The sequence below is a fragment of the Lampris incognitus genome, chromosome 14 (genome assembly GCF_029633865.1).
Source record: "Lampris incognitus isolate fLamInc1 chromosome 14, fLamInc1.hap2, whole genome shotgun sequence".
In the NCBI taxonomy this organism is placed as follows: Eukaryota; Metazoa; Chordata; class Actinopteri; order Lampriformes; family Lampridae; genus Lampris; species Lampris incognitus.
Window position 1 is genome coordinate 30,690,045 of NC_079224.1, and position 14,511 is coordinate 30,704,555.

The window sequence follows — 14,511 nt, forward strand, 5'->3', positions numbered from 1 at the left end:
TTGTTTTTACCTCTTCTTTGCTCATGTCCTTTGGTCTTAGTCTCCTCTTTGCCTTGTCTGGTTTTATTTCTTTTGTAAAGCACTTGTAACATTGTTAAGAAAAGTGATATATAAATGAAGCTGTTATTATTAAAGTTATCCTTTGTGTTATATTTTAGCAATCCTGAACCCGAAACAACCAAAAGAGAACAAGAGCTTCAACTTTGACTTCTCCTACTGGTCACACACAACGGTAAGTTTTACTTATGATGTACATTGACATTTTGCAATGAATAGTCCTGCTTTTACTTTGTTTCCACCACCTTCAGCAGGTTAGTATCTTACCTTGATATATAGTGCATCCGGAAAGTATTCACACCCCTTCACTTTCCCCACATTTTGTTAGGTTACAGCCTTATTCCTAAATGGATTAAATTCCTTTTTTTCTCATCAATCTACATACAATACCCCATAATGACAAAGCGAAAAAGGTTTTGTAGAAATTTTTGCAAATTTATTAAAAATAGAAAACTGAAATATTGCGTGTACATAAGTATTCACACCCTTTACTCAGTACTTGGTTGAGGCACCCTTGGCAGCGATTACAGCCTCAAGTCTTCTTGAGTATGAAGCTACAAGCTTGGCATACCTACAGTGCATCCGGAAAGTATTCACACCCCTTCACTTTCCCCACATTTTGTTATGTTACAGCCTTATTCCAAAATGGATTTAATTTCTTTTTTTCTCATCAATCTACATACAATACCCCATAATGATAAAGTGAAAAAGGTTTTGTAGAAATGTTTGCAAATTTATTAAAAATAAAAAGCTGAAATATTGCATGTACATAAGTATTCACACCCTTTACTCAGTACTTGGTTGAGGTACCCTTGGCAGTGATTACAGCCTCAAGTCATCTTGGGTAGGGAGCTACAAGCTTGGCACACCTATATTTGGGGTATTTCTCCCATTTTTCTCTGCAGATCCTCTCGAGCTCTGTCAGGTTAGATGGGGAGCGTCGCTGCACAGCTATTTTCAGGTCTTTCCAGAGATGTTCAATGGGGTTCAAGTCTGGGCTCTGGCTGGGCCACTCAAGGACATTCACAGACTTGTCCCGAAGCCACTCCTTCGTTGTCTTGGCTGTGTGCTTAGGGTTATTGTCGTGTTGAAAGGTAAACCTTCGCCCCAGGTCCTGAGCGCTCTGGAGCAGGTTTTCATCAAGGATCTCTCTGTACTTTGCTCCATTCATCTTTCCCTCAATCCTGACTAGTCTCCCAGTTCCTGCCGCTGAAAAACATCCCCACAGCATGATGCTGCCACCACCATGCTTCACTGTAGGGATGGTATTAGCAAGGTGATGAGAGGTGCCTGGTTTCCTCCAGACGTGACGTTTGGCATTCAAGGCCAAAGAGTTCAATCTTGGTTTCATCAGACCAGAGAATCTTGTTTCTCATGGTCTGAGAGTCCTTTAGGTGCTTTCTGGCAAACTCCAAGCGGGCTATCATGTGCCTTTTACTGAGCAGAGGCTTCCGTCTGGCCACTCTACCATAAAGGCCTGATTGGTGGAGTGCTGCAGAGATGGTTGTCCTTCTGGAAGGTTCTCCCATCTCCACAGAGGAACGCTGGAGCTCTGTCAGAGTGACCATCGGGTTCTTGGTCACCTCCCTGACCAAGGCCCTTCTTCCCCGATTGCTCAGTTTGGCTGGGCGGCCAGCTCTAGGAAGAGTCCTGGTGGATCCAAACTTCTTCCATTTATGAACGATGGAGACCACTGTGCTCTTCGGGACCTTCCAAGCTGTAGAAATTTTTTTGTACCCTTCCCCAGATTAGTGCCTCGATGCAATCCTGTCTCGGAGGTCCACAGACAATTCCTTTGAATTCATGGCTTGGTTTCTGCTCTGACATGCACTGTCAACAGTGGGACCTTATATAGACAGGTGTGTGCCTTTCCAAATCATGTCCAATCAATTGAATTTACTAGAGGTGGACTCCAATCAAGATGTAGAAACATCTAAGGATGATCAGTGGAAACAGGATGAACCTGAGCTCAATTTTGAGTGTCATAGCAAAGGGTGTGAATACTTATGTACATGCAATATTTCAGTTTTTTATTTTTAATAAATTTACAAAAATTTCTACAAAACCTTTTTCACTTTGTCGTTATGGGGTATTGTGTATAGATTGATGAGAGAAAAAAATGAATTTAATCCATTTTGGAATAAGGCTGTAACATAACAAAATGTGGGGAAAGTGAAGGGGTGTGAATACTTTCCGGGTGCACTGTATTTATCAAATGAGCAGTTACACACATGTGTAAATGTCTGTTACATCTGCAACAAGTAAAAATATGATCAAATGTGTTCATATATTTGTCTAAATCTTGCTATTTTACTACACTGTCTAAACACTTATTCGATATTTTTAGCCACATTATTGATTTACCCCATACCCAAACCACATAGATTAATTCCCGAGAGATGTCCACTTTTTTCAATATGTAAATGTGACTTTTCTTCCAAATCTGTTCCCCCCCCCCTTTTTTTTTTTTTTTACAAATACAAGAATTTCAGATTATTCAACAGGATATACTGATGTTTGGTTTATCTTTTTTTTTTTTCAATCCAACCCTTCACTTTCTCAGCCCGAGGACATCAACTATGCATCCCAGATGCAGGTGTACAAGGACATCGGGGAGGAGATGCTGCTTCATGCCTTTGAAGGCTACAATGTGTGTATTTTTGCTTATGGCCAGACCGGAGCTGGGAAAAGCTACACCATGATGGGACGACAAGAAAAGGACCAGCAAGGAATTATACCTCTGGTAACATATGAGACAATGAACAAAGTTTTCTAATGATTACAGATGTAATTTACAACAAACACCATGTGTAGGTAATCCTGTTGACAAGGACATTAAACAATTAATTTGTAGTGTGTTCTGTCACATTGAATGCATTTGTTTAAAAAATATATATTCTTAAACAGTGACCACTATCATATTGATCCAAACTGTGTGTTCTCTAGCTGTGTGAGGACCTTTTCACCAAGATCAACGACAGCAACAATGACAACAGCATGTCTTACTCTGTGGAGGTGAGTCAAACTGATTGCTGTCACTAAAATACTTTCTTTTTTCACATGTGTGCATTCAGTGAGCTTCCTTATCCAAATGTAGCTCAGATTAAATGACGTTAAAGCAGTAGGAAAAGATCGCATTCGTGAATCGGCATGATTGTGAGAGGCCAAGTGGAAAAGACATATACAAGAGGGTGTCCGGGTGGTGTTGCGGTCTATTCCATTGCCTACCAACACGAGGATCTCCGATTCAAATCCCTGTGTTACCTCCGGCTTGGTCAGGTGTCCCCTACAGACACAATTGGCCATGTCTGCGGGAGGGAAGCCAGATGTGGGCATGTGTCCTGGTCACTGCACTAGCTCCTCCTGGTTGGTCGGGCGCCTGTTCAGGGGTGAGGGGGAACTGGGGGGAATAGCGTGATCCTCCCATGCACTACATCCCCCTTGGGGGAAACTCCTCACTGTTTGGTGAAAAGAAGTGGCTGGCAACTCCACATGTATCGGAGGAAGCATGTGGTAGTCTGCAGCCCTCCCCAGATCGGCAGAGGGGGTGGAGCAGTGACCAGGATGGCTCAGAGAGAGGGCTGATTGGCCAGATACTACTGGGGAAAAAAAGGGGGGAAAAAAGGAAGAAAAAAAAGAAAAGAAAAGACATACAAGGGGCTGCAAAACAATGCTCCAATGCTAAAAAATGCAAACCTTCATTTTTAGGCAGCATACTTTTGGAGAGGCAAATTCTGATGGAATTGAAGAAAATTGTCTATTTCTCCCTGTTAATTAGTAGAAAATGCCTCTAATTTAGTTGGTTATGGTTATATTTTAGTTCATGTACTTTTTTACTTGGTTCATTTGATTGCTGTTGCAGCTAGAAAAGTGCTATATAAAAGGCAACTTCATTGACTGATTGATTGGTTGGTTGGTTGGTAGCTTGTTTTAAAAAAAATTCTACAGTCACTCCATTAGCAACAGCAGTTATGAATAACTCACAAGGTCATTGTACCATCTACCTCCCAAGGTGAGTTACATGGAAATCTACTGTGAGCGTGTGCGTGACCTGCTGAACCCCAAGAACAAAGGAAACCTTCGTGTCAGAGAGCATCCTCTGATGGGCCCCTATGTAGAGGACCTGTCCAAACTGGCTGTCACCTCCTACAACGACATTCAGGACCTGATGGACTCTGGAAACAAGGCTAGGTAATGAAATGAGCTTGGCCAGCTGTGGATGACACACAGTGCAGATGGATGTTGGGATGTGTTCAGACCACACAATTTAATGTACTGCTATATAGAGACAGTGGATTGTACTAATTAGTAAACCACTAGATGAATAAACAATTAGATAGGAATACATAAATACTTAAAGGTGTCAGACAAATGTCTGATTTGGATGGGATGCATTGGAGTAGGTAACGGGTATGTAGAGAGAAATACGGGAAATTTGCAAAGTAACATGCCGCATGAAGGTCCTCTATCTTTCTGTCAGGACGGTGGCAGCGACAAACATGAACGAGACCAGCAGCCGCTCCCACGCTGTCTTCAACATAATTTTCACCCAAAAGAAATATGACACGGAGACGGACAACACCTCTGAGAAGGTAAAGAAATTGAAAACGCACGGGTCCGTGACCCACCAAATGCATGTTGCTGCAAATTTCAGCCACTGGGTTCAGCGGCGACAAAGAGGGCATTAACTAAACAGGTAGGAGAAGATGCCTTGTAACAAGGACACTGCAGTGCTGTGAAAGGAACCAGGTGAACTAATCAGCAACAGGAATGAATATCTCATATTGTAATGCTGGAACTCAACACTGGTGCGACACAGTAGCTGTAGAATGGAGGCTGCATGACTGTAGTGTCTTTTAAGATCTTCTATGAGTGGGTGGAGGCCTATTGTATTGACCTAGAGCCACACTTTTGTCTCACTATGGTTTCCTGTTCCAATGTCTGGGGGATAGTTGTGTTAGCTCTCGTGTGTGTGTGTGTGTGTGTGTGTGTGTGTGTGTGTGTGTGTGTGTGTGTGTGTGTGTGTGTGTGTGTGTGTGTGTGTGTGTGTGTGTGTGTGTGTGTTTTACATTACCAACATTGTTAATTATTACAGGTCAGCAAAATCAGTCTTGTGGACTTGGCTGGCAGTGAGAGGGCCGACTCAACAGGAGCTAAAGGAACCAGACTGAAGGTAATATTGTTGTAGTTTTTCTGCTTTGTTTGACCGAATATAGTGGAAAGAGACTATTTTGCTTTGCATTTTAATGTGTCAAGTGTTGAATTTTTAACACCCCACACATATTTTCTAATTGACCTTTCGCAAAGTACCGCCCCAGAATGGTGCTTGTCCAATCCTACCTTAGCAACGGTCTGTCAAGCTTTCAAACACACAACAAAATGCTGAAATGGTGTGCCTATGGGATCTGCAAATCGGATACTAGATATCTGAAAAGTTTGGAGGGGGGTGTAATTTTCTTTCCCTTCCCGAAACCCAGAACGCAAGAAGCGCAATGTCGGCAATAGATTTTGCAGTATAGCAGACCCCATGGCCTGCTTAATCCATCCAAAATCAACGAAAATACCTGTCTGCTCCAAGCTAAGCTTGCTACTAGCTATTATTGATAGCTAATACAGCTAACGTGTCATTACTGTTACTTTTACCCACACAATGCGCTGATTTCTTCCTTCATGTTTTGGTGTTTTCCGGCTACTTCCTGGATAGTTCCGAAATGCTTGACGGGCATAGCAACAGTAACTAAGGGGGGCGGGACTTTGTGAAAGGTCAATTGTGCTTTGAGAATTTCTTTAAATCTTTATATTGTTATTGTTAATTTTATTACTATCATTATTATTATTTTTCAATTGTTGTTTTATTCTTATTATTATCATTGTTATTGTTCTTGTAGTAGAACAACTATTATTTCCAGAAGTAGTGGTGCTAGTTGTAATAGTATTCATTAATTATTCATTAACGATAGCAATAGTAATTGTAAACTTTTATCACTATTAACTGTAAGTTAGTAGTTATCTTTATTAATGTCAACAATTGACTCATTATTGAATGTATAAATTATTCATGTGCTTAACTTTGTATTCTGCGTATTTCCAGGAGGGTGCAAATATCAACAAATCTTTGACCACACTTGGGAAAGTAATTTCAGCTTTAGCCGAAGTGGTAAGAATCCTTTAAAGTCCTCGACAAAAATATTTATTAACTGAAATTTTTTAATTGCACTTCTAACAAGTGCTGTCACATCTCTGCTTTCAGGACTCTGCACCAAATAAGGTGAGTGATGCAAAGTATTGGTGGTCGATGAATGAATATGTGAAGCATTTCATTTTTTTGTCATGCTCAGTGTGTTTTCATCAAGGGGATCTGCAAGGCTGTACACTGTCAATTGGTTTTTTAATATCCAGAATAAGAAAAAGAAGAAGGTGGAGAGTTTCATTCCATACAGAGACTCAGTTCTAACATGGCTGCTGAGGGAAAACTTGGGTATGGATGAATAAAAATAATCCTTAGTTTTCTTTTTTTACTTCTCTGCACTTCTCTTGTTTCATTTTATTCAAGTTTTCTATGTGGATTTGAAGACTTAATCACCTCTAGTCTTACTACTACTTGATAACTTGATAATCTTTTTTTTTAAATCTGATTTCTTCTCATCAAGTAGATGAAGGAAATAATTGGCTGGTTCATAATGAAGGCCTGTTTAATGAGTCATCTCTCCTCCTCTCTGTCAGGTGGCAACTCTCGTACAGCCATGGTGGCGGCCCTCAGCCCTGCAGACATTAACTATGACGAGACCCTCAGTACTCTCAGGTGTGAAAGTAATCATAGAGATGACCTCTCCTCTTAAAAACATGTAAATCAGATATAGGATGGTCTCTTTGGGGGTCGATAATTAAAATAAGTGTTTGTCTGGAGGAATTTATTGTCTTATCTTACAAAATTTACTGTTAACCTACAAATCTAAATTATATTATCAGAGAAGTTTATTTTACATATTACCCATGGAAGATATAAAGGTGCTAGTTTCCCTCATAATGTGAATGGTTTGAATCTATCTGTTATCCTCATTTGTGTCTAAACCCATTTAAAAATGTTGCACTAACTTTTGACCCCTTGAAGCTCCACGTACCATTTTATGCATCACACTGGCGTCTTATCAAAAGTGCACAAGAGGGGGCATCCGGGTGGCATGGCGGTCTATTCCGTTGCCTACCAAATTGGGGATCACCCGTCTGAATCCCTGTGTTACTGCCGGCTTGATCGGGTGTCCCTACAGACACAATTGGCCATGTCTGCGGGTGAGAAGCCAGATGTGGGTATGTGTCCTGGTTGCTGCACTAATGCCTTCTCTGGTCGGTCGGGGCGCCTGTTCGGGGGGGGGGGACTGGGGGAATAGCGTGATCCTCCCAAGCGCTACGTCCCCCTGGCGAAACTCCTCACTGTCAGGTGAAAAGAAGCGGCTGGTGACTCCACATGTATCTGAGGAGGCATGCGGTAGTCTGCAGCCCTCCCCTGATGGGCATAGGGGGTGGAGCAGCAACCAGGATGGCTCGGAGAGCGGGATGATTGGCCAGGTACAATTGGGGAGAAAAAGGGGGGGAAAAATCCCCCCAAAAAAGTGCACAAGAAACCCATCGTCTGTCTTTCAACTTTGAGACTTAGCGACAATAATTCCTTGATTGTATTTTTGTTGTCAAAAAGCATTCTTTCTCTTTTCTCGATACTTCCCTCTTGTGGCTCTTGGCTCTCCCAGGTATGCCGACCGTGCCAAGCAGATCCGCTGTAATGCCGTTATCAACGAGGACCCCAACAACCGTCTGGTTCGTGAGTTGAAGGAGGAAGTGTCTCGCCTCAAAGAACTCTTGTATGCACAAGGACTAGGAGACATCATAGAGAGTGAGCATTTCACTGGGAAAGACATCATCTCACACACACACACACACACACACACAGACACACACACACACACACACACACACACAGACAAAATGTACAAAAAGTGTACCTATATACACTACCGTTCAAAAGTTTGGGATCACCCAAACAATTTTGTGTTTTCCATGAAAAGTCACACTTATTCATCACCATATGTTGTGAAATGAATAGAAAATAGAGTCAAGACATTGACAAGGTTAGAAATAATGATTTGTATTTGAAATAAGATTTTTTTTACATCAAATTTTGCTTTCGTCAAAGAATCCTCCATTTGCAGCAATTACAGCATTGCAGACCTTTGGCATTCTAGCTGTTAATTTGTTGAGGTAATCTGGAGAAATTGCACCCCACGCTTCCAGAAGCAGCTCCCACAAGTTGGATTGGTTGGATGGGCACTTCTTTGAGCAGATTGAGTTTCTGGAGCATCACATTTGTGGGGTCAATTAAACGCTCAAAATGGCCAGAAAAAGAGAACTTTCATCTGAAACTCGACAGTCTATTCTTGTTCTTAGAAATGAAGGCTATTCCATGCGAGAAATTGCTAAGAAATTGAAGATTTCCTACACCAGTGTGTACTACTCCCTTCAGAGGACAGCACAAACAGGCTCTAACCAGAGTAGAAAAAGAAGTGGGAGGCCGCGTTGCACAACTGAGCAAGAAGATAAGTACATTAGAGTCTCTAGTTTGAGAAACAGACGCCTCACAGGTCCCCAACTGGCATCTTCATTAAATAGTACCTGTTAGAGCCTGTTTGTGCTGTCCTCTGAAGGGAGTAGTACACACCGGTGTAGGAAATCTTCAATTTCTTAGCAATTTCTCGCATGGAATAGCCTTCATTTCTAAGAACAAGAATAGACTGTCGAGTTTCAGATGAAAGTTCTCTTTTTCTGGCCATTTTGAGCGTTTAATTGACCCCACAAATGTGATGCTCCAGAAACTCAATCTGCTCAAAGAAGTGCCCATCCAACCAATCCAACTTGTGGGAGCTGCTTCTGGAAGCGTGGGGTGCAATTTCTCCAGATTACCTCAACAAATTAACAGCTAGAATGCCAAAGGTCTGCAATGCTGTAATTGCTGCAAATGGAGGATTCTTTGACGAAAGCAAAGTTTGATGTAAAAAAAATCTTATTTCAAATACAAATCATTATTTCTAACCTTGTCAATGTCTTGACTCTATTTTCTATTCATTTCACAACATATGGTGGTGAATAAGTGTGACTTTTCATGGAAAACACAAAATTGTTTGGGTGATCCCAAACTTTTGAACGGTAGTGTATGCTGTATATATATATATATATGCATATATGTGTGTCTGTGTGTGCGCTCTCTCTCTATATATACATATAATGTATACGTGTGTGTGTATGTATATATATATATATGCATATATTTGCATATATTTGCATATCAGAGGCTTTTGAAAGCACACATACACACACACATGCTCAATGCCTACATAAATGCGCACACACACACACACACACACACACACACACACACACACACACACATGCATGCACACAGGCATACACAGGCATACAGGTACACATCAACGTTTATTGCAGCCCCATTTTGTCTTGCACATTAAAAAAAGTGGGGTGATAGTATTTAATGAGGAGTGTCGATGTATCTCACACACAGTCTATCTTATCTCTCCTTTGTCCTATCAGCGTATCGATGCCCCGATCCTGCCATCACTGGTTTGAAATGTGTGTATCATTCTGACCAGCTTGCGCTTTGCACCTAATTGAAATTAATCCCAAGCCAGCATTCACCACAGCAGAGACCTAACTATCAAACCTTGCAAAGTCAGAAATGCAAATCAATAATGATATGACAAAAAAGAAAAGGTGACTCATTTAGAGCTAAACAAAAAGTATTTTTCCATCTGAGTAAATCTTGTTGCAGTATGCTCTGATTCTTTTCTCAGAAATTTCTCCAAAATGGCCTTTTTACTCTTTCTGTTAGTTTTAGTTTTGATAGTAATATTTCTTCATTTTGCTGGGCAGTCTGACCATAAAATACTTGTAATCTTTCTAAAAAAATGGGGCCGTGTTTCTTTTGAAAGGCTTGTGTGTTGACAGTTAACAGACACAGTGTAAGCTTAGTCTCCTCGATCAGTTTCGATTAAAGTCCTGCAAAGCGGACAAGTCGAGAGAAGGAGCCAAATCTGAATGTGAATTTAACCTTGGATAACCTGGTCCAAAGGCTTCGTTGCTAGACTGCTGCCGTGTTTTCTATTCACAACACTGGCAAGCAGAAAAGAAAGGACTGCCCAGAAGGAAACCATTTTAGATAGCTGGAAATTGGGTTCTCTGCATGTGGGAGCTAACTGAAAGCGAGTCGGGTGCATAATTGCGCTTGCATCAGACTTGAGCTGTTTGGCCAGAGGCTTGGTGCTCAACTTCCCCCTCGCCGCTTTGACAAAGCCACACATAAGAGAGTCCATAAACCTCTGGCTGTATTGTGGCCTGTGTAATGTATTGATGGACACTTTTTTCCCCCTTTTTTTTGTGTGCTTCTGATTAGCCACATAAGTGCTTGTGAGCTCGCTGAGTGTGTGTGTGTGTGTGTGTGTGTGTGTATGCACAGTGCATTTTAGTGTAAAAAAAAATGCACCTGTTCCCCTACCTTTCAATTCAAATGGCATCACATTGATTTGAGTTGCTGTTTTTACTCTCTCTGCTATGGCTTTGGTAAGCAAACATTTCTCTGCCTCTATGATTACTTTGAGCTTTCTCTTCTTTTTTTTGTACTCCTCCCCATTTTCCCTTTTTCCTTTTTATCCATTCCTCTGCGTGTACTTATTTGTCCCCAATGTCTCGCTGTAATTTCCCGGCATACACTCCTTCCTTCCTTCCTTCCTTCCTTCCTTCCTTCCTTCCTTCCTTCCTTCCTTCCTTCCTTCCTTCCTTCCTTCCTTCCTTCCTTCCTTCCTTCCTTCCTTCCTTCCTTCCTTCCTTCCTTCCTTCCTTCCTTCCTTCCTTCCTTTCGTCCTTCCGTCCCTCTCTCTTGCTCTCCTCCACGCAACGCCTCTCTCTCTGGCAGACCTGTGCGATTACAAGAACTTTGTGAATAATCGCCAGGCTGTCAATCAAAGGGGTGATGTCTCCACAGTGACCAATGCCATGACGGGAATGAGCCCCTCCCCCTCCCTCTCAGCCTTGTCCAGTCGGGCTGGGTCCATCACCAACCTCCACGACCGTATATTTAGTCCTGCCAGTGAAGAGGCCATTGAGAGGCTTAAGGTAAGAGCGACGTTATTGGAGAAATGGGAGAGAGGTCCAGGATAGGAGAGAAAGTTGCATGGGAGGGAGGATATGAGGTGATTTGGGGGTGGGGCAGAGAAGATGGATAAGAGAAATGAGCCTTGTAGTAAAAGAATCAGCAAACCACAATGTCAAGTAAGTTATAGTTTTTCAGAAATGTGCCTTCCTCTCACCAACAGGAAACTGAGAAAATCATCGCCGAGCTCAACGAGACTTGGGAAGAGAAGCTGCGACGTACTGAGGCCATTCGTATGGAGAGGTTGGTCAGAAAATTAAAGCTTGAATCTGTGATTTCCCCCCAATCTGTCCGCCACTCCCTCCTGCAGTGAGAACTACAAACAAGGTGTAGCAGCCATCGTCGCTTGTGTGCTGTCAGTTCAGCAGTAAACAGTTCCCACCCTTGTAAAAATGGCATTCTCAGACCAAAGCTAACACAGTCTAATATATTACAAACCACATCAAACTACATAGGAACACTGTTGTACTGTAATTGACCTTTTGCAAAGTCCCTCCCCCCTTAGTTACTGTTGCTATGCCCTTCAAGCATTTCAGAACCATCCAGGAAGTAGCCGGAAAACACCAAAACATGAAGGAAGAAATCCGCACATTCCCAGAGAAAATAAGTAATGTATTTTGGAGTAATTCATCCTTAATATCATCCCGTGAAAGGCAGAAGGGGTTACAGTATGCGGTGGCGGGATACATTCAGAATTTTAAAAGTAAAACTGACTTGCGTGGACTCCGGGCTGCCGGGTGTGACTGTAATTGAGCGTAAAGCTTACCGGTCGCAATCAAAGAATGAGAAACCCCATCAACTAATTCTGAAACACATTGTGGACCAATTGTTCTCTTGCACTGTAGGGTAAGTTACATATTTCAGCTATTATTGGTATATTTTTGATAATCCATGGTCAACATCACCGTATTATAGTGTTGATTTTGGCCAAGGTTCCCCATAGCGTTCTTTTATCCAGGCTTTTTCGGGGGTACTGTATGGGCTACTGGGGGGTCGCAGGGCGGCCAGGGACATGCCCCGGGGCCGGGGGAACCGCCACATGATTTAAAAAATTTTTTTTTTACCTTCAGACCAGAACCGGTATTTTCAACAAAATAAGGCAAACGAGATGCCCCCGTGGGCGGGATGACTTTTCCGAACGACCGGTCCCCACCTGGAGCTCACAGAGGGGGAGAAAAGTTTAAAATAGGCCGGATATGAGGAGGTCAGACTGGCGAGAGACCATCCCAGCCGACCCTCCCCGCCGGTCTTTATGCTCTGAAATGAAAGTGGAACCTGGCCAACCTGTGACTAGCATAACAAAGTTATGTTAGTGGGCTAGCTATCATAACTACTACTACTACTTTCAGCTGCTCCCGTTAGGGGTCGCCACAGCGGATCATCCGTTTCCATTTCTTCCTGTCTTCTGCGTCTTCCTCTGTCACACCAGCCACCTGCATGTCTCCCCTCACCACATCCATAAACCTCCTCTTTGGCATTCCTCTTCTCCTCTTGCCTGGCAGCTCCATATTCAGCATCCTTCTCCCAATATATTCAGCATCTCTCCTCCACACATGTCCAAGCCATCTCAATCTTGCCTCTCTTGCTTTGTCTCCAAACCGTCCAACCTGAGCGGTCCCTCTAATATAATCGTTCCTAATCCTGTCCTTCTTCGTTACTCCCAGTGAAAATCTTAGCATCTTCTACTCTGCCACCTCCAGCTCCGCCTCCTGTCTTTTCGTCAGTGCCACTGTCTCCAAACCATATAACATAGCTGGTCTCACAACCATCTTGTAAACTTTCCCTTTAACTCTTGCTGGTACCCTTCTGTCGCAAATCACTCCTGACACACTTCTCCACCCACTCCACCCTGCCTGCACTCTCTTTTTCACCTCTCTACTGCACTCCCCGTTACTTTGGACAGTTGACCCCAAGTATTTAAACTCAAATGCCTTTGTCACCTCCACTCCTTGCATCCTGACCATTCCACTGTCCTCTCTCTCATTCACGCATAGGTATTTCGTCTTGCTCCTACTGACTTTCATTCCTCTTCTCTCCAGTGCATACCTCCACCTCTCCAGGCTCTCCTCAACTTGCACCCTACTCTCGCTACAGATCACAATGTCATCCGCGAACATCATCGTCCATGGAGACTCCTGCCTGATCTTGTCCGTCAACCTGTCCATCACCATTGCAAACAAGAAAGGGCTCAGAGCCGATCCTTGATGTAATCCGACCTCCACCTTGAACCCATCTGTCATTCCAACCGCACACCTCACCATTGTCACACTTCCCTCATACGTATCCTGCACCACTCCTACATACTTCTCTGCAACTCCTGACTTCCTCATACAATACCACACCTCCTCTCTCGGCACTCTGTCATCAGCTTTCTCTAAATCTACAAAGACACAATGCAACTCTTTCTGGCCTTCTCTATACTTCTCAATCAACATTCTCGAAGCAAACATCGCATCTGTGGTGCTCTTTTGTGGCATGAAACCATACTGCTGCTCGCTGATCATCACCTCTCCTCTTAACCTAGCTTCTATTACTCTTTCCCAAATCTTCATGCTGTGGCTGATCAACTTTGTACCTCTGTAGTTGTTACAGTTCTGCACATCGCCCTTGTTCTTGAAAATCGGTACCAGTATGCTTCTTCTCCACTCCTCAGGCATCCTCTCACTTTCCAGGATTGTGTTAAACAATCTAGTTAAAAACTCCACTGCCATCTCTCCTAAACATCTCCATGCCTCCCCAGGTATGTCATCAGGACCAACTGCCTTTCCACTCTTCATCCTCTTCATAGCTGCCCTCACTTCCTCCTTGTTAATCCACTGAACTTCCTGATTCACTATCCCTACATCATCCAACCTTCTCTCTCTCTCATTTTCTTCATTCATCAGCCCCTCAAAGTACTCCTTCCACCTTCTTAGCGCACTCTCCTCGCTTATCAGCACATTTCCATCTCTATCCTTGATTGCCCTAACTTGCTGCACATCCTTTGCAGCTTGGTCCCTCTGTCTAGCCAATTGGTCCTTTTCTCCTTCCTTAGTGTCTAACCTGTCATACAACTCACCATACGCCTTTTGCTTTGCCTTTGCCACCTCTCTCTTTGCTTTATGCTGCATCTCCTTGTACGCCTGTCTACTTTCTTCATCTCTCTTACTATCCCACTTCTTCTTTGCCAACCTTTTCCTCTGTATAATTTGCTGTACTTCCTCATTCCACCACCAAGTCTCCTTGTCTTCCTTCCTCTGTCC

General features: G+C 42.9%; 1 protein-coding gene across 1 annotated transcript in view; it reads left to right on the forward strand.

The window, feature by feature from the left end:
* kif1ab (kinesin family member 1Ab) overlaps positions 1 to 14,511 on the forward strand; it is a 47,428-nt gene that overhangs the window by 4,658 nt on the left and 28,259 nt on the right. Inside the window, exons 2-14 of the mRNA XM_056293287.1 lie at positions 159 to 232; positions 2,621 to 2,800; positions 3,004 to 3,072; positions 4,070 to 4,248; positions 4,538 to 4,649; positions 5,153 to 5,230; positions 6,149 to 6,214; positions 6,308 to 6,325; positions 6,457 to 6,535; positions 6,781 to 6,859; positions 7,803 to 7,945; positions 11,033 to 11,232; positions 11,433 to 11,512. Coding sequence (XP_056149262.1) covers positions 159 to 232; positions 2,621 to 2,800; positions 3,004 to 3,072; positions 4,070 to 4,248; positions 4,538 to 4,649; positions 5,153 to 5,230; positions 6,149 to 6,214; positions 6,308 to 6,325; positions 6,457 to 6,535; positions 6,781 to 6,859; positions 7,803 to 7,945; positions 11,033 to 11,232; positions 11,433 to 11,512 — 1,357 coding nt within the window. The remainder of the gene's footprint in view (positions 1 to 158; positions 233 to 2,620; positions 2,801 to 3,003; positions 3,073 to 4,069; positions 4,249 to 4,537; positions 4,650 to 5,152; positions 5,231 to 6,148; positions 6,215 to 6,307; positions 6,326 to 6,456; positions 6,536 to 6,780; positions 6,860 to 7,802; positions 7,946 to 11,032; positions 11,233 to 11,432; positions 11,513 to 14,511) is intronic.